Here is a 21,555-nt window from a genome sequence, read left to right as displayed (position 1 = left end):
CGTCTCCAACACTCTGGCTCACCAGGAAATGAGGTCCTATGTCCAAAATATGTCCAAAATTCCAGACTGTCCCTTTAAGGTTTGGGCAAATAAAATATTTAAGTCTTGAGTGGGGGCTCGTCCAACACACACTGACTCGGACTAATGGACGCAAATGGATTCTTTACAATGCCCCCCTTCAGTGAGGCTTAAGTATATTAAAAGATCTAACATACAGAATTTTGACGGTTCCCATTGTGACTTTTCTGGTTCCAGGGTCCGCCACCTGCTTGATTCAATGTAAGTCAATGTTTTTCTCCAGAACGTTTAACAGGATGACATTTAACTGAACTATCCACAAGAAGACAAGCTGCCCAGATTACTATACCAAATTACAGGTGAGATCTGTGGAGAACCATGGCACTGATGGGTGGACTTGCAAGTCTGACTTGGAGTCAAGTCAGACTTGAGTCACTATTTTTAGTGACTCAAGTCAAGACTTGACTTGATAAAATGTAATAAGACTTGGGACTTGACACGGACTTGAGGCTTGTGATTTGAGAAGACTTGAGAAGCACTTTTAAATCTGAATTCTTTCCATTCTAACCGTAATGATTCACACAAAGATTTTGTCAAATTTAAAAAGGACAAATTAACATTTCTATAACTCTTATATATTCTATAAATACTCATATATAAATATACTATGATTTTTAAGATCAATTTATCTTAAAAGTTGTATAAATTGCAAAAATCTGAGCTATATTTGGTACTTTAGTTTAAAGACTTGAAATGACTTGAAGCTCAAAGCAGACAACTTGGACTTGACTTGGAATTATGGGCCAGTGACTTGAGACTCGACTTGAACTTGCCTGTATTTGACTTGGGACTTGACTCAGATTTGAGGTCAAAGACTTGAGACTTCCTTGACACTTGGTCCCACCTCTGCTGATTGGTCAGAACTGATTATTCTTTACACATCCCTGTTGTCACACTGTTAGTGATGCTCGTCTGTATTGAGGAAGTGATGCTGAAGAAAAATGCCTTTTTTGGCTACATGCACCAATGAGCTCAAGCTCTGAGATCAATATGACACCACCTTTGATTTATCTTCAAGAACTTCTCATACTTTCATGGCTCAAATGCAGCAAGAACAACAGACAAGATGGATTCTTGTGAGCTTGTAACTCATATTTTGGCTCTTCCACAGATCTGCTGCTGATCCTGCCTGACAAGTCCTTCTGTTAAACTGCACTGAGACCTTTGACGGAGACACAAAGGCTACTGAGAAGTGCAGTGGAAATGTTTGTTGCAGCAAAACCTCAATTTCCCTTGGGATCAATAAAGCATCTCTCACTCTCTCAAATATTGCAAAGGTAAAGAGAATGTGGAGTAAAAAAATGAGCAAATTGCAAAAGCTGCAATTTTTGAAGTATCACCATTTCCTCCACAAACATGTCTTATTCGGCATAAAACTGCCAACCCTGCATTTTAGATCTGTACAAGCATGTTCTGAAATGAGTTTATCGTATTGTATTGTATTGTATTGTTGAAAAGTGGGACCGTTAATAATACATGTTTTAACAGTAGTTTTGAGAAATAAAATCACCTATAATTGAATAAATACAAGATATACTCATTTAATGCCATACTGTGGAACATCCCAGGTAAAGCAATAACAGTGCACAAGTTGCCAAAAGCGCTTTGTTCTGCTTTTTTAAAAACACTTTCATCTAAATAATTATGGCTGAATTCACACATTCTGCGTTAGAGATACGCCGAGGAGCTCAGTTCACGAGGAGCAGCTGAGGTGACATTTGTTCCGGATGGACTCCTGGACGCCTCCCTGGAGAGGTGTTCATGTCCCACCAGGAGGAGGCCCCGGGGAAGACCCAGGACACACTGGAGGGACTATGTCTGTAGCTAGCCAGGGAAAGCCTCTGGCTCTCCCCAGAGGAGCTGGAGGAAGTGTCCAGGGTGAGAGAAGTCTGGGAGTTCCTGCTTAGGTTGCAGCTCCTCTGACCCGGCTCCAGGAAGAAGATGGATGAATGTATGGATAATGGCTGAATTCACAAGTCCTGTTTTGGTTCTGGTTTAATCAAGTTTATTTATTTTTCATTTATTTACTTATTTATTTATTTCAGCAGATTAATGAACACAAGAAGTATACACGTATCCAGTACACATAATGCACATTTAATTTTTTTTTTCTTATTCAAGCTTGAAATGGAGTGGGAAGATGATGTCGTAGTTTGGATCTGTTCTTGTTCTGGTTTTATCCTGGTCTAGTCCAGGTTTAATTCTGTGTTAAGTGACAAATTTGGTGTGCAAGTGTGAACGCAGCCAATGTAAACAAAATGGAAAGCAGGAATGGAGAACACAGCTTCACGGCAACCGGGAAGGTGAACCATGCAACTTTCCTGGAAGTCACTGGATGGATCGACAAAGCCTGGGCTTCAGTGACAAGCGAAATCAGCCTCTCGAGATTCAGAAAGGCCAGAATAATTCTAACCGGAACTGATGCTGAGTCTGACGACAGCTGCACAGAAGAGGAAGAGGTGCTCTGTTTACCTCATTAATCTATAGCAGGGGTGTCCAAACTTTTTTCATCAAGAGCCACATATCGAAACACAGACAAAGCAGAGGGCTGATCGAGGGCCATAGACTGGTGCTCACTACAGTGAATAATTGAAATATGCACATGTTTAAACACATTAGAATGAGCCATCAGTCCTTAATCATGCTAATCCTTAAAACCACACACTAATTATTAAATATTAGCTTTATCAAGGTAGATTTTCAAAAAAAACTTGCAGTAAATTTTTTTTATTTTTAACTGATGCAAGGTAATTTGGGCCAATTCACCTGGAAGCCTGAGGGCCAAGAAAAATATGTCTGAGGGCCGCATTTAGCCCACAGGCCATAGTTTGGACATGCCTGATCTATAGTTTACCTCTGGAGGTTGTGAAATTGCTCAGAAGTGACACAGAGGATGAAGAATTCAATGGATTTAGTGATTTGGAGTGAGATCAAGAGTTTGGTAAACTTGTGTTCTGTTGTTTATGCTATAGTTATCTGAAGAACTGTTCATATGTTACGTTAACATACCAGATGCATATTCAGCCTGTTGTTCTCTGTTCTATTGTTATTACTATACCTTGCCTTTCAAGATGAAATGTTGGTTCTTGGTCTCTGATTTTATAAAATAAGTTTCCCCGAAAAAGTGCGACTTATATACCGGTGCGACTTATGTATGTTTTTTTCTTCTTTGTTACACATTTTTTGGCTGGTGCAACTTATACTCTGGAGTGACTTACAGTCCAAAAAATACGATAGATTTTACAACTTAACTGCGATATCTTTCCTCTGAACACATTGGCTTCGTAGGAAACAGGAAATCTTTGCAATTCAATTAATCCTCTTGCACAATGTCAATTTATATGCAAGGACCAGACAAGTATTCACACATTCACCCACTTTATTTATTCAACCAACACTTCGCTCGCTGTGATGTCCCTGTCCTTAATCATCTGTCATTTCAGCGCATGGACACATCTCAGCGCGCACCCGTTTTGGCTCGGCACTAGCCAGCGCGGGGTGGGCTAGCCGCTAAAGTGTGTGGATGTGGAGGGATGCGTGACGTGAGTTAGCCAGCTGTGGTGTTAGCGGCAGAGTTCCAGAGAGCGAGGAACAGTGTGCTCCCTGCCTGTTATGCTGCTGTGTGGTGTGATTTTAGGTAGCAACTTTGTTTACTCCTCACAATTTATAAATTTTTATCGAAAAACGTTGAAGAATGTATAAACAGCACAGTCTTTTTAAGGTCTTTGGTAGGTGCATTGTGTCACTTTTCTGGTGGAGAGTCCATCAATTGCTCTTCTCCATGATATTATCGCGATGTAATTGCTTTGTCTAAAATATTTCACAGTAAATCTTTCTATCTTCATGGAGACCAAACTAGACCAAGTTCCAGGTCAGATCTATGGAGAGGCGACTCTGCTCCTCGTCAGAATGCCTGTTTCTCTCAGTCATTTTGAGCTATAAAACCGCCTGTAACTGAATAAATGTAAGTAGAGCTGTTTAATGTCATACTGTGGAACATTCCTGGAGTCCATACAATGTCTATAGAAACAAGCAGACGACAGACCCTCCACCAGAAAAGTTACACCATGCACCTGTAATGTAGCCTGATTCAACATCCGGTTTCACTTTGTGAACACTCGCAGTGTTAGGATTCGTTACGGTAAGTGAGTACTTTTTTTTATTTAACTGATTGCTGCTATTTGGCCGTGATGTATGTAATGAGCCAAATCACACAGGAAGAAGGGGAATAACGTCTTTCCCCTTGATAAAATTCACCAAACATTCTCTTTGTTCTGGCTTTAAATCCTCAAACTCACGAATCATTGCCAACACAGAATGTCTGTCTTCATCTACATCCATCTCGACGCTTTGTTTACTGTTGTGTTGTACCACAAAAGGGCCCAAACAGGTGGTTGAGTTTGACATCACGGCTTCACAACTCTTCGCTAATTGGCCGATGTGCGGTCTACAACTTCTTGCAAACCATCTAGTGTATTCCAATTCCTGACCTAGTCGCTGGAGAGAAATTAAATTGAGTGGAAGCACTAGGTGGCGCCAGCCTGGCTTCCTGTAATGTACAACAGCATCAATTGTAATCAGAAGTTACGTGTATTAAAAGTACAGTAACTTTCTATTCCATGGAAATAAAAAGTTAAAACTATGATTTGGAACATTCTCCATGGAGTTAGATCAATTTTATGCCACTGTTGAAGATTATTATCAATTTTTTTTCTCTATTTTGTGTCTGTTTGGTGGATTAAAAGTTACATACTGTACCCTTAATGAGAAACATACTGCAAACTATGTCCATATTAAAGGAAGCATTCATTAGTTAACACAAAGATTTGTTTTAATCATGTCTTTCTTATGTGGTCCCTAAACTAAACTGTTACCATGTCTACATAAAGCTTGATAGTTTGATGGTACCATTTTGGCAAATTGGTGTAAAGCTAAGAACTAGTTAGATTGGTCTACTTACACATTTTAATGTTTGAAAATCGGGTAATGCCACTTTTTTATTGCTAATGTTATTTTGTTGGTTTTAATAATTTGATGATATAGAAAAGTTAAAGTATTGTAGAAATATAGTTTAGTGTTTACTTCTACTTTTAGCATTTTATTCAAACTGCTCTTACATAATTGCAAAATGTGCCTCTTCATTTCCTAAAGCTGCATGATTGGCTGAAGATTTGATAAATGTACCTTCCAGTTTTAAAGTCTATGCAGTGTGATCTTTTATAATTTAATACCATTTGGCAGAGGTGGCCAGAGCCGCCACAGGCCCATGCAAATAAGGCTCTCACTGAGATGAAAATGTTCAAATCAAATCATAAATTAGTGCGCAGTCAATAGAGCAACATAAGTCATCATTCATGCTAGGCTCAGATGTGACGCAAGCTTCTGAGTTCAGCAAAGGACAGTCCTCCCATTGTGTCTCTTTCATATTTAATGTATCTTCTCAAGCATCCTACTATGTCAGATAGATTACTCAAGTAGAAGTGAAATTATGGTGTAATAAAATACTCTAGAGGTACAATTTCTTAAACAAAAATAGCAAACTATAACTAACTGTCATATACATGGCCGGTTCCACCCCAGCAAATCTCTTTGTTCTTTCATTTACAACCACTTAAAGGAACTGTACATTAGACCTCTGCACTCCCGCGGGTCTGACGCAAAACAGTGCGGTGTGGGACACATTTTGAAAGCTCATGGCGAGCGCGGGCGGGAGCGGGACTGCACGATGCAGGAGTGGGCAGGTGGGATGATAAACTGCAGTCCTGCAAACTAATTATGAGTGTAAAGTAAAATATACAAATGATTAATGTTTGCCTATCATGCTTAATTTGTGCTGGATATTTTATGTGACATTAATAAAAACATTTTAAGCAGCCTAAACTTGCGGACGAGGTCTAATCTCGTGCACATTTTAGACAAATCCTTTCCACTTCTCCATGTTTGAGTTTAAGAAAAAGAATGTCCCCGATTTGCGAGATTTGAGGGCGGGAGCAGGACAAAATATCACAGATGCAGGCGGGAGTGGGAATGAAAATTACAATTCTTGGTGGGTGCAGGCGGGACTGTACAATGCGGATGCAAGCTACCCTGATTCATCAGGCAGTTTCACTTCTTAGAAACCGTGTGACCTTGCAGCATTATAATTTGTTCACTCAACAATAGGTGGGTACTTTTTTTCATTTAACCAATCTCTGCTATTTGGTCGTGCCGTATGTAATGTGCCGCTAATGGGGCTAACTGGTATATTAAGCTTTTCCCAAATCCTGTAGGAAAAAGGGCAATAACGTCTTTCCCCTTGATAAAATTCACCAAACATTCTCTTTGTTCTCTTTAAATCTTCGATCTCGGGAATCGTTGACAACACTGGATATATGGCTCTTCACTGATTGGCTGGTGCTCCAACTTGCACTTCCAGGGTTTTTACGAACCATCTAGTGTATTCTGATTCCTGACCTAGTCGCTTGAGAGAAATGAAATTGAGCGGAGGCACTAGGTGGCGCCAGCCTGGCTAGACGCGAGCAGGAGTGGGACTGAAAATTCTGTCTCGTGCAGACCTCTACTGTACATGTAGCCCTGGCTGATGTGTGTGCACAGACATAAGCTAAACCTGTTCAAATCAAATACAGCTTCTACTGATAACAACTGTAATGCTTTTTAAAATCCTTAATATAATATAACAAATAAAACTATAATGTACAGAGATCCTGTTTTTCCACAGTTTGACCTCCTCTTCATAGTGACATTTCACTGTAGTAAGAAGCAGATTTTCATTTCATTTAGGTGGAGATAGGTGCTTCTAAACAATCCACACCAGCATGCATTGACCAACCTAATTACAACTTTGAGTAGGCTAATGATGACGAAATACTGTTATCACCTACGGTTAACAACTCATAAACACCCACTTTACATAACATGCCCCCTTTTTTGTAAACTGTTTAGCTGCTCTTCCACCTCTGACACTACCACTGTTCCCTTTTGAAAATCCTCTTCACAATAACGGCCAGGCTGGTGATTGACATGATGGTTTGTGACTGGATACCTCCCTGGGACAATCGCACCATCCCAGAGCAGACTGGTGGTACAGCCCAAGGACTGCTGCTGTCACAACACATGTCTGAGGCCTATCTCAATGTTCTGATGCCTTACACAGCCTCCAGATTATACAAGCTTTATTTCTAATTCACAGGGTGGACCAAGTGTGCAAAAGAAGCAAGTAAAAATACAGCTACTTTTAAACTGGAACTATTCTGCAAAATTGATTTTTTTAGAGCTTATAACCATGTTTTACTTTGCCCTTTTCATTTACCCTCGTGAAGCTTGTATATTGAGTGATTCATACACGTTTGAATATTCTTTATACTATTGTATTCAAGATCAACCGCCGTTTTCACCATCACTGGTAAATGTACATGCCCACTGTTCTGGAGTAATTCCGTTTTCAAAGTTTATCTTTTTAATAAGTGATACACGTAGGATTTGGCAGTGGTACGGTCTTTTTGGTGTAAATGAAATTTTTTTTTTTAAAATCGACTACTTGCAAGCATGACCTGATAACATTTACCGCAACGTCAGCTCCCATTGCGGAAATCAACTTGTTTCTTTTATTAAGATGTTTCAGATGAATATTGTGATTTAAAATGTCCAAATTCTAACATAGTGATCCACGGTGGCATAGATTATAACCATATAGCAGACACAAGCACAGTATGTCTTCTTTAAAGAGACTGGACACGTTACATTACTATTATTACTACTTCTACTACTACTACTACTACCATGACGACTACTACTGTTACTACTACTACTATTACTATTACTACTACTATTACTACTACTACTATCACTAGTAATATCACTACTCTCACTACTACTATGGCCATTGTCACTACTACTACTATTACTACTGCTACTACTACTGCTGCTACTGGTGCCTAATGACAAACCTGTTCCTTGCCACGCCTTTTTACTAGAATCACGATAAACACCACAACTTTTATTGCTATTGGCTCTATTCACATTTGCATCACAAACCCGGAAGACATTTGGAAACATGCGATGACAACTTTTGGTGTAGTTCCCATCACTGGGCTCACCGACCGACTGTGATCAAACCCACTGAAGTAAATGTGATCATTGGTAAAATGAAGAGCGCATACGTATGTGCTTTTGGGAATCATCTTGAATTTGGCTTGCGATGTAAGCGTGAATAGATATTACTAAACTAAACATTTCATGAACTATTTCCTGTAACAGAGCAAAGGATCATGGTCTACGTAGTTCTTACATATGTATTTTCTGCAACAATACAATTCATTTTGATCATTTGAGCACAATTTATTATAAAAATATACAATAATACTAAGAGGTTTTTTGTTATTATGACATTGCCAATTTTGCCCCACCCTCTCAAACCGTTTACTCTTTTTGTCCTGACAGTTGCTTGGCTCGGCTGGGGGCGGTAATATCGACGGATTTCTTTCTCTATGAAAGCTGACACTGCAGACCACATGGGACGAATGTGCAGGCAGGTAATGGGTCCTCTGCCTCCCCCGGGCTCCTGGAGGTGGGCTGGGCGTAAATTACATCTGTATGAACGAGCAATAGGAAGGACCAACAGGAACCACCAAAATGAACTAAAAGGATCCAACAGGAACAAAAGGAATGACCAACAGGAACCACCAACTGGAATGACCAATAGGAACAAAATGAATGACCAACAAGAACGGCCAACAGGAGCCACCAACATGGAGCCACCAACAGGAACCACCAACATGGAGCCACTAACAGGAACCATCAACAGGGAGTCACTAACAGTGAGCCACCAACAGGAACCACCAACATGGAGCCACCAAAAGGGAGTCACCAACAAGATACACCAACAGGGAGCCGCCAACAGGAGCCACCAACAGGAGCCACCAACATGGAGCCACCAACAGGAACCACCAACATGGAGCCACTAACAGGAACCATCAACAGGGAGTCACTAATAGTGAGCCACCAACAGGAACCACCAACATGGAGCCACCAAAAGGGAGTCACCAACAAGATACACCAACAGGGAGCCGCCAACAGGAGCCACCAACATGGAGCTACCAACAGGAACCACCAACATGGAGCCACCAAAAGGGAGTCACCAAGAAGATACATCAACAGGGAGCCGCCAACAGGAACCACGTACAGCAAGGCCCAACAGGAACCACCAAGAGGAATCACCTACATGAACCACCAACAAGAACCACCAAGAGGAACCATCAACAGGAGCCACCAACAGGAACCACCAAGAGGAACCATCAACAGGAGCCACCAACAGGAACCACCAAGAGGAACCACCAGGAGGAATCACCAACAGGAACCACCAAGAGGAACCAACAAAAGGAGCCACCAAGAGGAACCACCAAGAGGAATCACCAACAGGAACCACCAAGAGGAACCAACAAAAAGAGCCACCAAGAGGAACCACCAAGAGGAACCACCAAGAGGAATCACCAACAGGAACCACCAAGAGGAACCAACAAAAGGAGCCACCAAGAGGAACCACCATAATGATCTGCCAAGAGGAACCACCAACAGAACGACAAACGGGTACACCTAACAGCAGCGCAGGAGCCAGTGTCAGATTCTCACTGCAGCCTATAAAATCTGAGCCTGACTTGGTTCATATCAGACAAGAGACATTTCTATTTAATATCCAACATGAAGGGTGAAGCGATCTCATCTGCTTTTTGGGTAAAATTGCCATATTGAGCACCAAGATGGATTCTCACGATACATTTAATTTCACAAACTCATGAGAATTCATCTGGCCGGGTTTCTACTGGTGGGTTGGAGACTGGACCAATCACTCTGAGGTTTGGGAGGAAGTCAAAGGTGAAGCTCCAAAAAGCGAACCACAACAAACATGATGACACTGACAGACGTACTTCGGATAATTTTTATGAAAATGTGATTTGGTTTGTAAAAGAAATGAGAAGAAGTTAAACACTTTGCGCATTTGTGAACAGGGAAGATGTCTGTGCTTTTCTCTGAACTGGATGTAAGAAAAGTTTGATTATTCAGTTTGTTCCTCTGTTGTGACGCTTCAACCAATCAGCCTGGAGTTTTTGTTTGAATGTCCCGATAGATTCCAATTACTTTCAGCGAGAGCCATCCCAAATTGATCATGCGTAAAACTTAATTTAAAAAACTTAATAAAACCAGGAAAGTTACGAGTTAGGTCTCTTATTTGAGTTATTTTTTGTCTGAAATATGCAGTTGGGGTTTGAGCGTTTTGATTACAATCTAAATTTAAATTGATCGAAATTGTTGTGGGGAAAAAAGCGACTTTGAAATTGAATTTTTACAGGAGGTACCCATCGTTTGGGGTCCTTGTTAAGTTTTGTGACTCAGACTTTAGCATTTACCCCCCAACTGTACACTCAGGTCCACTGGCTGTGCACTACGCCAGTCAGAGTCCAACTTCAACTTAAGTGATTCAGTGTGGCTTTGTGCGGTTCACAGGGGAGATGGAGGGAGAGAGGGAATGAGAGAGAGGAGAGAGGGGGGACTGCAAACGCACAGCAGGCCCTAGATCTACTTAAGCCAGATTGGAAGTGTCAGGAACGCTTGGATGGAAGACAGAGCAGAGCAGAGGAGAGGGGGAAGAATCAGAGGGGGAAAAAGAGGGGAGGGAAGGAGTGAAGGAGAAGGAAAGCAGAAACGATGGAAGGAGGAGGAGAAAGGGAGGACGAAATAAACGAAGGAGAGGAGAATGGGGCAGGAGAAGCAGACAGAGAGAATTTCTTAGCCTGTCACTTCCTGATATACTACTTATGCTGTACTCCTGTGCAGTCCATACTATTTCTCATTAACCCCGCAATGTGCTGAGAAGGCCCACACCAATGACTCCCAGCACCCGTCAGGACATCAGTCAGGAGCGGTGACACCTAGCACACACGAGGGGCACCCGCTAGGAGAGCCATGACGTCTACAGCCAGAACCAAAGTGTAGAGGCAACTGGAACATACTGACTGTAACTTTTCTGGTGGAAAATCTGCCACCTGCTTGTCGTCATGGAGATGTCATTGCTTTACCTAGAATGTTCCGTGACATGGCATTAAAGGGGCCAATAGAGATATAGTGAAAGTTATATAGTGGATATAGTGGATAGCTGGGGTGTAACGGTACATAAAAATCATGGTTCAGTACGTATCTCGGTTTTGAGGTCACGGTTCGGTTCATTTTCAGTACAGTATGGGAACAAAATGCAACACCATTTGTTTGTTTTTTTACTTGTGTTTTTATTAAACCAAAAATTGGTTTAAACATTAGCATTACCAAGCAGCACTTTACATTTATTTTATTTTCCCATTTGTATAAGTTAAATTAAATATTCTCAAATAAGCAACAAATGTCTGAAATATATATTTTTTTTATTCCTTGTAACAGTAACAGTAAACAAAACTTAAAGCTTAAAACTTAAAGTAAAACAAAAAGTAAAGCGTAGCACAAACAGTTCCATCATGAAGTTTTACTCAATCTTCATATTTTTGTCCAGAAAAACAACTTGTCCCCATTGTCTGCAGTAAGTGCAGATCTGCTGCAGTTAAAATGCCTCCAGCGATTGAAAATATCCTTTCACGGGATATTTTATGGGGGGTGGCAGGGGCGGAGATTCCTGCCAGTGAAAGGTGAAAGTGAGGACCGGGGCTCGACGAGCATAATTTTATGAGGATTCACGTGGTTCGGAGGGGACATTGTCAAGGCGGGGGCAATTGTTGTCAAGACGGCCACCCTAACTATAAAGCACTGTGGGAAAAACTGCCCCATTCGCGGACGAGTTCTCTTGTGAATATTAAAGAGCCAAGCCTTCCACGTAGCTGCACATTTAGTGGCGGAAAACACACACAAATTGTGCGAACTCACTCGTGCACAGACCTGCACTGAACCAAACGTCCTGTACCACAACGGTTCGGCACATACACATGTACCATTACACCCCTAGTGGACAGTAAGCAGTTGTAAGGGTCTAAGTGCAACCACTGTGTGCTGCCTGCATCTTAATTATATAGAGTTTAATAGTATGAGGGTCAGGAAGTAAGTCGTTAACATGCTAGTTTTTGTACAGCGCTTTTAAACTTATCTATCTCCATGGAGACAAGCAGGTGACTGCACCAGGCTAAGATGAGAATAATAAAAAAAAAAAACACCAATTGAATCAGTGCTAGATAGATTGTTTAATTTAAGCAACGTGAACAAAAATCCATGTAACTCAATCAGAAGAGCATTTGTCCACTGATCCCAATTGTGCTCTCGACATAAACATTGTTAGTATAGCATTCACTGACTGAGGTTCCAGCTCTCACAGATGAATGCTGTTGTTGTGTCCTTGGGCAAGACACTTAACCCACTCTTCCCCCAGTGTCTGCATGTACTGGTGTATGAACGTGTGCATGAAAGGGTGAGTGCTTTCTTGTTGTAAAGCACTTTGACTGCCTTGAAGGTGAAAAAACTCTATACAAAAATATAAGTATTTGCCATAGTGCACCTTTAAAACTCTAGCTACAGGTTCTACCATTGACATATATTGTTCATGTTACGTCCAGAATAAATATTGGTTGAAATTTTGCAAACCACTACATTTTATTATCATTTTATTTCTATTATATTTCATTTTTGCTACATGCACGAAAATCAATACCTTTGATCGCCACAATCCAAAACACACAGACACTTCCATTTTCTCCTGTGTTTCCGACTGTTGACATTCTAGCATAACATTCTTGTTTTGACTGGAAGAAAAACAACATTGTCCACCAGCCTAAGCCTCCCCACCAGCTAATCCAGGCATTCCATTCAAACCCACCAAAGCATGTCCAAATCTATTCTCCTCTTCTCCCATAAAAAGAAAACCAAAATAACCCGTTTTAGAGCAGTTTGAATTCATTCTTTATCTAAGTCGTGGCAGGAGACGTTCAGGGGAAAGGACAGAAAATTGGAAAAAATGGTATTAGGTACAAAGCAATAGCACACGGGATGCTCAGTAACAAAGGAATTATTTAAAATAGAAGCGTCACGTGGGACAATGTGTGGAGTTATTTTTAGATCTGAATAGCATGAGGAGGGGGACAGTCGCATGCAGCAAATATGGATATGTCAATATGATTCCCTGTTGGATTTGTCATTTTGAAACAGAAAAACAAAAAGAAGACATGAGGAATTTGACAAAAACACCGCGTTCCAAATAGGAAGTGAGCATGGACGCGCTTCCGGCTCCATCAACTCTGCCGCCAATTGGCTTTACATTGAAAAATTGTGGCCCCAAGAATCACAGACATACTAGTAGGTTTAGCAGTAGAGGCTGTAGTAGTAATATTCGTGGGGTGCATTGGCTAGAAGTAATAGTAGTAATGGTGGAGGTGGTGGTAGTTACGGTAGCTGTCATAGTGGTACTACTACTGCTACCTCCCGTATTAGTATTACAGATAGTAGGAGCAGTAGACAAAGTACTAATAATAGTAGTAGTAGTAGTAGTAGGAATAGAAGCTGTAGTAGTAGAGATGCTGGTAGTTCAGGGAGCAGTAATGGGCAAGCTGCAGGCAAGAGTAGAAGTAGCAGTAGTAGCAGAAGTAGTAGAAGTAGTAGTAGAAGTAGTAGTAGTAGTAATAGTAATAGTAAGTAGTAGTAGTAGTAGTAGTAGTAGTAGTAGTAGTAGTAGCAGCAGCAGCAACAATAGTGAGGTGGTAGTCAGAGTAGAAGTAGTGGTAGTAGTAAAAGTTGTAGTAGAAGTAGTAGTAGTAGCAGTAGTAGTAGTAGTAGTAGTAGTAGTAGTAGTGAGGTGGTAGTAGTAGCGGTAGTAGTAATAGTGGTAGTAGTAGTGGTGGTAATAGTAGTAGCAGTAGTGGTAGTAGTAGTAGTAGTAGTAGTAGTAGTAGTAGTAGTAGTAGTAGTAGTAGTAGTAGTAGTAAGTGGTAATACAGTTTAAAGCATAAATTATGTCGCAATTAGTATTCCCTTTGTCTTGTAATATCACTACTCCTCTTTCAGTACATCAATACAATCCCAATGTATTTGAAGAGCAATGAACGTGTGCTCTTTCTCTCTATCTCCCTCCTTCCTCGCTCTCTCCCTCCTCTCCTCCTCCCCTCCTCCCTTCCTCCCTCTCTCCCTCTCTCTCCACCAGCACAGAGGAGCTAATTTTAGCCTTGATGTCATCACTACCCCAGCTGGATACAGCCGCAATAACCTGACACCACTTTCCTCGCTCTCTCTTTCCTTCCTTCTCTCTTTTCTTTTTTTAACTCATCTGTCCATTCTCTGACATCATTACATTCCTGCACCTTGTCGCGGCAAATTGCATTGATTAGGGCGCTCTGAATCAGTTGGCTTTAATTACAGCGGGCCCTCACTGCTGGGCCGAGCAAACAGGCCGACGTGATTGCAACTAAAGCGCAATTACCCAGTGCCCTGAGCGAGGGAGGGGGCAGAGAGAGCGGAAGAGACGGGGAGAGAGGGATAGAAAACTGATAGAGACAAAGAGGGAGAGAGAGAGGAGTCAGGTTGGCCTCTTGGATCAATAAGTTGTAGGTGGGCGAGGAGCATCACGTGGACAGGTTTTAATGGTAACAATAGTTCAGCAGCAGTTTGTCCCGAGGAGTGTTAAATAAGACGTGGATTACTCACTCGAGGTTTGTGAACTGGACAGGACAGGTAAAAGTTGTGCTCTGTGATGGTGATAAGTACTATTGTAGCCACAGCTGCCCTGGGACAGACTGACGGAAGTGAATGTCACACCACTTTTATAGTAGGCAATGTGAGTGAACTGCCTTGCCTAAGGACACAACAACAATTATTGCCACTGGTGACCCATTGCTATTCCGATGTGCCGCTATTTAGACATTGAGTGTGTTTACATGCACATCAGCATCCCGGTTATTAGCCATATTCTAGTTATGTTAGTATTCTGGATATGCTGTTTACATGTGCACTGAGAAACCAGCATCCTTATATCCCTGTGTACATGATCAAATGGAGTATTCCAGTTTCCTGACAGAATGTTACAAATGCGCAAGTGCAAAAATGAACTTAATTTAATTTAATAAACCAGGAAAAATACCAACCATGAGCTCCTTTAGCAGAGGAAGCTCGAGAGGCTCCTAACCAACGGTAAGATATAATCCACTGCATAGATCAAACTGAACGTTTCCAAACATTGTACAAGTTCTACACATCAGCAGATTCTTAATAAAAATCTTCTGCATAAATAAACCCAACTTTACAACATATAAACCATAACCACTATAGAGCCACATCAGCCCGTTTGATAATATAATTCAGCTTTTCACATATTTGTTTATGATTTACAGAAACAAAACTTAAAACCACATGGCTCATTTGCATAACCTATAAACGGTGATAAAAACAGCTCGCTCCTTGTGCCCTGATGCGGTTCATCTTCTGTCGGACTAAAGGACACAATTTAGTGAATTATATGTGTTTTCTCTGTGACAGAGGATGTGTTGATGATGGTGAGTCTGTTCTGTCATATCGTATAGGAGATGGTTCATGTTTAACTTTTCAGTGATCATACGAGTGCAGGTCGTATGAGTGCAGATTGTACGTGTGCAGATTTAGTGCAGTCATTTCACTCATATATGGTCACTTTATTTATGTTGGTCACTTTATTTATTTTGGCTACTGTTGTTGTGAAAAGACTGAAAAGTGTTTGCCTCTTGGGCGCATGCGCACTCAACTTTATGTTGCAGTAACCAGGTACTGTGTATACATGCCACAGTATCCTGGTTACTATTGTAAAATACCAGCTACCGTAAAAAAAAACCTGATCATAACCGGGATACTGATGTGCATATGAACGCACTCATTGACGTCTAATTGTCAGAGTAGCGGTATAAATTTCTGTGTTTTCTATATCCCTGTTGGATTTGTCATATTAAATAGAAAAACGCAAAAAAAACATGAGGACTTTGACAAAAAATGAAAGACTGTATATATAAATGGACATAGCTAACCTGCTAGCTGCCACGTTCCAAATAGGAAGTGAGCAAGGGAGCGCTTCCGACTCCATCAACTCTGGTTCCAACTAATGTTACATTGAAACATTGTCGCCTTTCACTTATGTTATATGTTCCATTGTATAAGAATGTAAATCTTTACTTGCCCAAAATAAATACATTAAAAAAGATATTTTAGGTATTTATTTTACACATTTACTTGTATTTTTTTTTTTACTTTAATAGTGTGTTATAGTGCTTTTTTTTTTTAATTTGACTGAATTTTGTTGTCTTCTTTGTTTGTAAAATAGAAATAAAGTGGATTTGGATTTCGCTCCATACTAATATTCTCTACTCCAGAAGTTTACACCACAACAAACCAACTGCAAAAAATCTGAATGCAGTTTCTATAGCGATAATGGACCTGGTTTAGTCTAGCAGTACCCTTCACCTACCCTGAGCCTCTATGTATGGTTTTCTAATAAAAAAAAAATGCAGTATTCTACAAATTGCTATGCTTCATGCTATTTCAGATTGTCTAAGCTCACTAAAACTTGGCTCCATCCTCATCCATGGGAAAGCGAGAGCGCCGATAGCGGAAGCCTTTTTATTGATTACTCATGTTGCAATAATGAGACATTCTGTAGCTCCAGTTCTATGCTCACTCACACTTTACCCTGTCCTCCGCCTACTCCTTTGCCTCCGGGAACGTACTGTCTCTACTACTAACAGTCCTGCATTTCAATGTATTATCCGAGCCGCTGAATGAAGTTTTATGGATTTGTTGGAAAATGCAGTTGAAGTTGTATTAACGGACCCATATTGTGCTGTTTTCTGATCTAAGTTCTAATGTTGTTTCTTCATCACAAACAGATCTGGAGTTGTGTTTTGTTTCATTGTTCTTCTGTCAAACTACCACGTCATGACATCACAAGGTGGAGCAGAGCAATCTGAGCTTTGGAGATGTAGACAAACTAATAATAAAAGATTACTCAAACATGTGTGACTGAAACAAAACACAACTCCAGGTCTGTTTTTGACGAGGTAGCAACATTGTAACAGTCAATTTTGCATAATATAGGACCTTTAAGAATAGTAATACTTGTAATAATATACAACTTATTAGTAATTACTAGAGTGTACATGGTGGTAGCTGATTAATTATTGATTTGTAAGATACACCAACCAAAAACAACTACCTTAAAGGTCTTGTACATAATGTTTTTTCCATGTATCTGAACAAAATGTGTCTTGCCCAGTACAGATATATTGTATGAGCAGCTCTTGGGGTCAAAATAAGTCTGCTAAGTGCTGTATGTATCTAATTATAAAGCATTTTCTTGTCCCATAATCAGGAAGTGTGCATTAGCATACTAGTTGTCGTGAGCTTTATAGTCACGGCAAAAAAAAATCTGGTACAGCGCCTAACGTGAAACCAATTTTGCAATATGCCAGAATATAAAATTAACATTACAGGTAACTGATTGATGGAATGATGGTATGGTATGTATGTCACAACTACTTTGCCACATTTCCACTATTTCTGTATTTTAGTATAAATCATTTTTGAAGCAAACTTTCCTGTTTTGTGTCTACATTCATTCAAATAATATCCAAAATGTGTTGATTATATCCCACATTTCAGAATGAGTAACATCTATCAAGTGTCCAGCTAATAACCTGCAGGATTCTATGACAGAAGTGTATGATATGGTGTTCATTTTGGGTAAAAGCCACTATTGAATGTAAAATGAGTTAATGGGACTCACCGGGAAGTAGAGAAGAAGGGCTCCACACAAAATGGCCTCCAGGAGAACCAGGCCTGAAGCTCGGATGCTCTGAAGAACACACACAAGTATAATTACTGAACACATCATATTATAGACATTGCAAAAAATGGTTTAAGGGGCTGTACGTGATTTTTCCATGTACTGTATTTTTTGGACAATAATTCACACTTTTTTAATGGGTTCAGTGTTTCCTGCGATTTATACTCTGGTGCGAATTATATATTAAAATTTTCACACTGACAGTCACGAGAGGCTCTCGTCTTGTGTGTCAGTATCTGCTGCTCCTGTTACTCATGCACCACTGTCACTTGGCTCTACTGCGCATGTCTCCTGCAGAAAGAGCTGGTGTCCTGTCTGTATCATGTCATTCGATTGCACCATTATTTCTGTACCACTGAAAATTAAAAAATTAAACAAAATTATAAAGACAACTGAAACCATCCTGTCAGGATTCAGAAAGGCTGGAATAATTCTAACTGGAACTGATGCTGAGTCTGACGACAGCTACACAGAAGAGGAAGCGGCGCTCTGTTTACCTCTGGAGGTCGCCGAGTTGCTCAGAAGTGATACAGAGGATGAAGAATTCAATGGATTAATTGATTTGGAGTGAGATGGAGAGTTTGGTAAACTTGTTCTGTTCTGTTGTTTATGCTATAGTTATCTGGAGAACTGTTCATATGTGACGTTAACAGTCTGTTGTTCTGTCTTCTATTGTTATTACTAGAACTTGACTTTCATGATGAAATGTCAGTTCCTGGTCTCTGATTTTACAAAATAAATTTCCCCCAAAAAGTGCGACTTATAGTTCGGTGTAGGGCTGGGCAATATGGATCAAAAAATATATCTCGATATATTTTGCTATATCTCGATATACAATATATATCTCGATATATGTTCAAGAAAAAATAACCCCCTAAAAATGAAAACTTGCAAAAACAAATCTGCCAAATTCCACAAGGTCCTTTTTTTAGTGTAAGAGGTCGGCAGTTCATATAGGAACATTTAAGATTACAAAAAACCCTAATTACATAAATAATAATTTAACTGTAAAATAAAAGAAATAATACATATTTCCTTCTTTTCATTCATAAATAAACCAACTCAACACAAGCTCATCTTTGCATTAACTCTGTTATCCAAACCAGAACCAGAACCATGAGCTCATTTAGCAGAAGAAGCTCAGAATGTTCCTTATTTTAATAGATCCATGTTATTATCCAACATAAGGAGCTCTGAGGTTTAATCCCACAATCCACTGCAGATCAAACCCAACGATTCCAAACACTATTGTACAAGTGACACTGCAGCAGATTATTAATTAAAATCTTCTGCATAAATAAACTTTACATTGCTAAACTTTACAATATATAAAGCATAACGACTCTAGAGCCACATCAGCCCGTTTGCGATAATAATGTGTTTAATGCAGTTTTGCGCACGTGTGTTTACATTTTACAGAAACGAAACTTAAGCGCATGGCTCATTTGCATAAACAGCGCACTTCTCCTGCAGCTCAGCTCGTTCAGCTTCTTTCGGGCTAAAGGACGCGACTCGGTGGAATAGGAGGATGTGCTGCTGATGGTTTTGTCTGTAAATGGTGGAAAATGTTCGTGGTGCTTGAAGCTTTTCACTGGCACCAACTTTCGGCGTTCACGGCGGTAGTGAGGAGTGAAGGAGACACGAGCGAACAAAATCAGGGAGGCGGAGGCGACGAGAGAGAAGACAAACAAGCGAAACGGCAAAATCAGAATTGAATATAAGCATTATATCGATATATACGATATGTCAGAATTCATATCGAGTTTAAAAACTATCTCGATATATTTAAAATATCAATATATCACCCACCCCTAGTTCGGTGCAACTTATATGTGTTTTTCTTCTTCATTATGCATTTTTGGCTGGTGCGACTTATATTCTGGAGAGACTTATAGTCCAAAGAAAACAGTAATAAAATACCATTTGTTTAGTCCCAGTACAGATTAAAGCAGCTGTCAGGGTCGAAATGAGACCACTGTGTGCTGTTTGTATCCAATTATAAACTGTTTTTAATGTATGATGAATCAGAAAATAATAGTGGTGTACGCAGATATTAGCACTTTTAAACATATCAGATATCGGCCTTAAAGGGTCAATATTACGCTATTTTCTCCTCTGTGTTGTAATATTGTTTCCTTATCACATCATAAGGAGTTGTGTTTTGTTTCATTCACACAACCCCAGCACAAAATGTGACTGCAGAGTTCTCTTAAAGGTATGTGGTAAAAAAAGGACTGTGTGTGAGTTTGTCATAAATTTAAATTACATAATTTAGCAAAAATAATAAAAAATGGCACTACATATCGGTCCAAGAGCTTATCAATCATTGCCCTCTCTGGCGTCTAAACAACCAGTATCGGCATCAGTCATGAAAAAAAAAAAAATCTCTAGTCGATCTCTAGTTTAATCTGCCTCTTTCTTAATAAATACACCCTTTCCTTAGTATTTTTCTGCATAAATAGTTCTTTTTGCATGAACTCTTTCACAGTTGTAGTATTATGAGTGCAGTTACATGGTCAGACCATAGAAGTAATGAATTGTCGAAGAGTTTTTGCCATGCCCCCTTTTTGGTTGACAAATCGATCAGCAGGACGTCTTTAGTCCAAGAATTTCTTAAGTCGATGACAACCCTACTATTATGATAAACTGCTAAACAAGAGATAAAAATATGTAGCAAGACGTCACCAACTAAACATAAAAGCTATTCCTATAAATGCACTCTCTCTCCCCTTACATGTGTCTCCTATAGGACCAAGCACATACGAGACATCTTCATTACATAATTCCATCCATCTTACAAAATGGCCTTCACTTTGGGCAGACCTTTTGAGTGCATATGGGCCCCGGGGCGCTGGTAGACGACAGGCGCGGTTTTTGAATAGAACGGAATATGGTGGGTCCAGTAAAAGAAAGTTCCGCCGTAGGGCTTTTCTTGACAGTGCCGCCACTCTGTGCACCTCTCATGTGATAAATGTAACAACAGACAGTGGCCTAATTGACACGAGGCCTTCAGGGGCTTTCAGAGAGCACAGCACGGGCAGATGGGGCATTCTGAATAATAGGTCTGTAAAAGGAGAGACTACAGACCACCACTACTGCTTTCATATGATACTAATATGTTTGTTTAATGTGTAATGTCTATATTAAAGTTATCATTAAGACTCCATGAAGATCTGTAAAATGATTTCATTCTTTTACCCACAGATGTAAGATGTGAAACTTTGCAAAAGGTAGCTTAAAGGTCCGTTCAGACCAGAGCACCAAAAAACACGCCGAGCACCTCTAGTTGGACACGTTTGCATTTGAATTTAGATGCCCCAACGTGCCTCTTGGACACTGTGGACAAACGGGAGAAAAATTCTTGTCTCCTGTCCAGGGCGTCTGTTGCCCGATAAACAAGTACCTTTTCCCGGAACTTTGGCAGACCAGGTTGAGAGAGTGACTTTAGTGTATTTATTACACAAATGTTATCAGCAGAGGTGATCGGTTCAGCAACTGTGGTGTCCATATATTTATACTCCGCTAATGACACTGGTTTAGTCCTGGTCCTGTCCTGGTTTACTCCTGGTTCAGTCCTAGTTCAGTCCTGGTTAACACAACCTGCATATTTATGCTGAGTTCTTCTCTCAAACTGAAAAGCCAAGAAAAATTTGTCTGAG

The 21,555-nt window shown here is 40.2% G+C and overlaps 1 protein-coding gene across 1 annotated transcript in view; it reads right to left on the bottom strand.

Moving 5' to 3' along the window:
- The window catches only part of gpr158a (G protein-coupled receptor 158a), a 108,268-nt gene that overhangs the window by 30,508 nt on the left and 56,205 nt on the right, over positions 1-21,555 (bottom strand). The window contains exon 6 of the mRNA XM_055150829.1: positions 17,837-17,905. Coding sequence (XP_055006804.1) covers positions 17,837-17,905 — 69 coding nt within the window. The remainder of the gene's footprint in view (positions 1-17,836; positions 17,906-21,555) is intronic.

Source organism: Boleophthalmus pectinirostris, unplaced genomic scaffold (genome assembly GCF_026225935.1).
Source record: "Boleophthalmus pectinirostris isolate CB_2022bp ecotype Guang Dong unplaced genomic scaffold, ASM2622593v1 HiC_scaffold_15, whole genome shotgun sequence".
NCBI lineage: Eukaryota > Metazoa > Chordata > Actinopteri > Gobiiformes > Gobiidae > Boleophthalmus > Boleophthalmus pectinirostris.
Note: the sequence above shows the minus strand (reverse complement) of the source record. Positions and strands in the feature narration are given on the sequence as shown.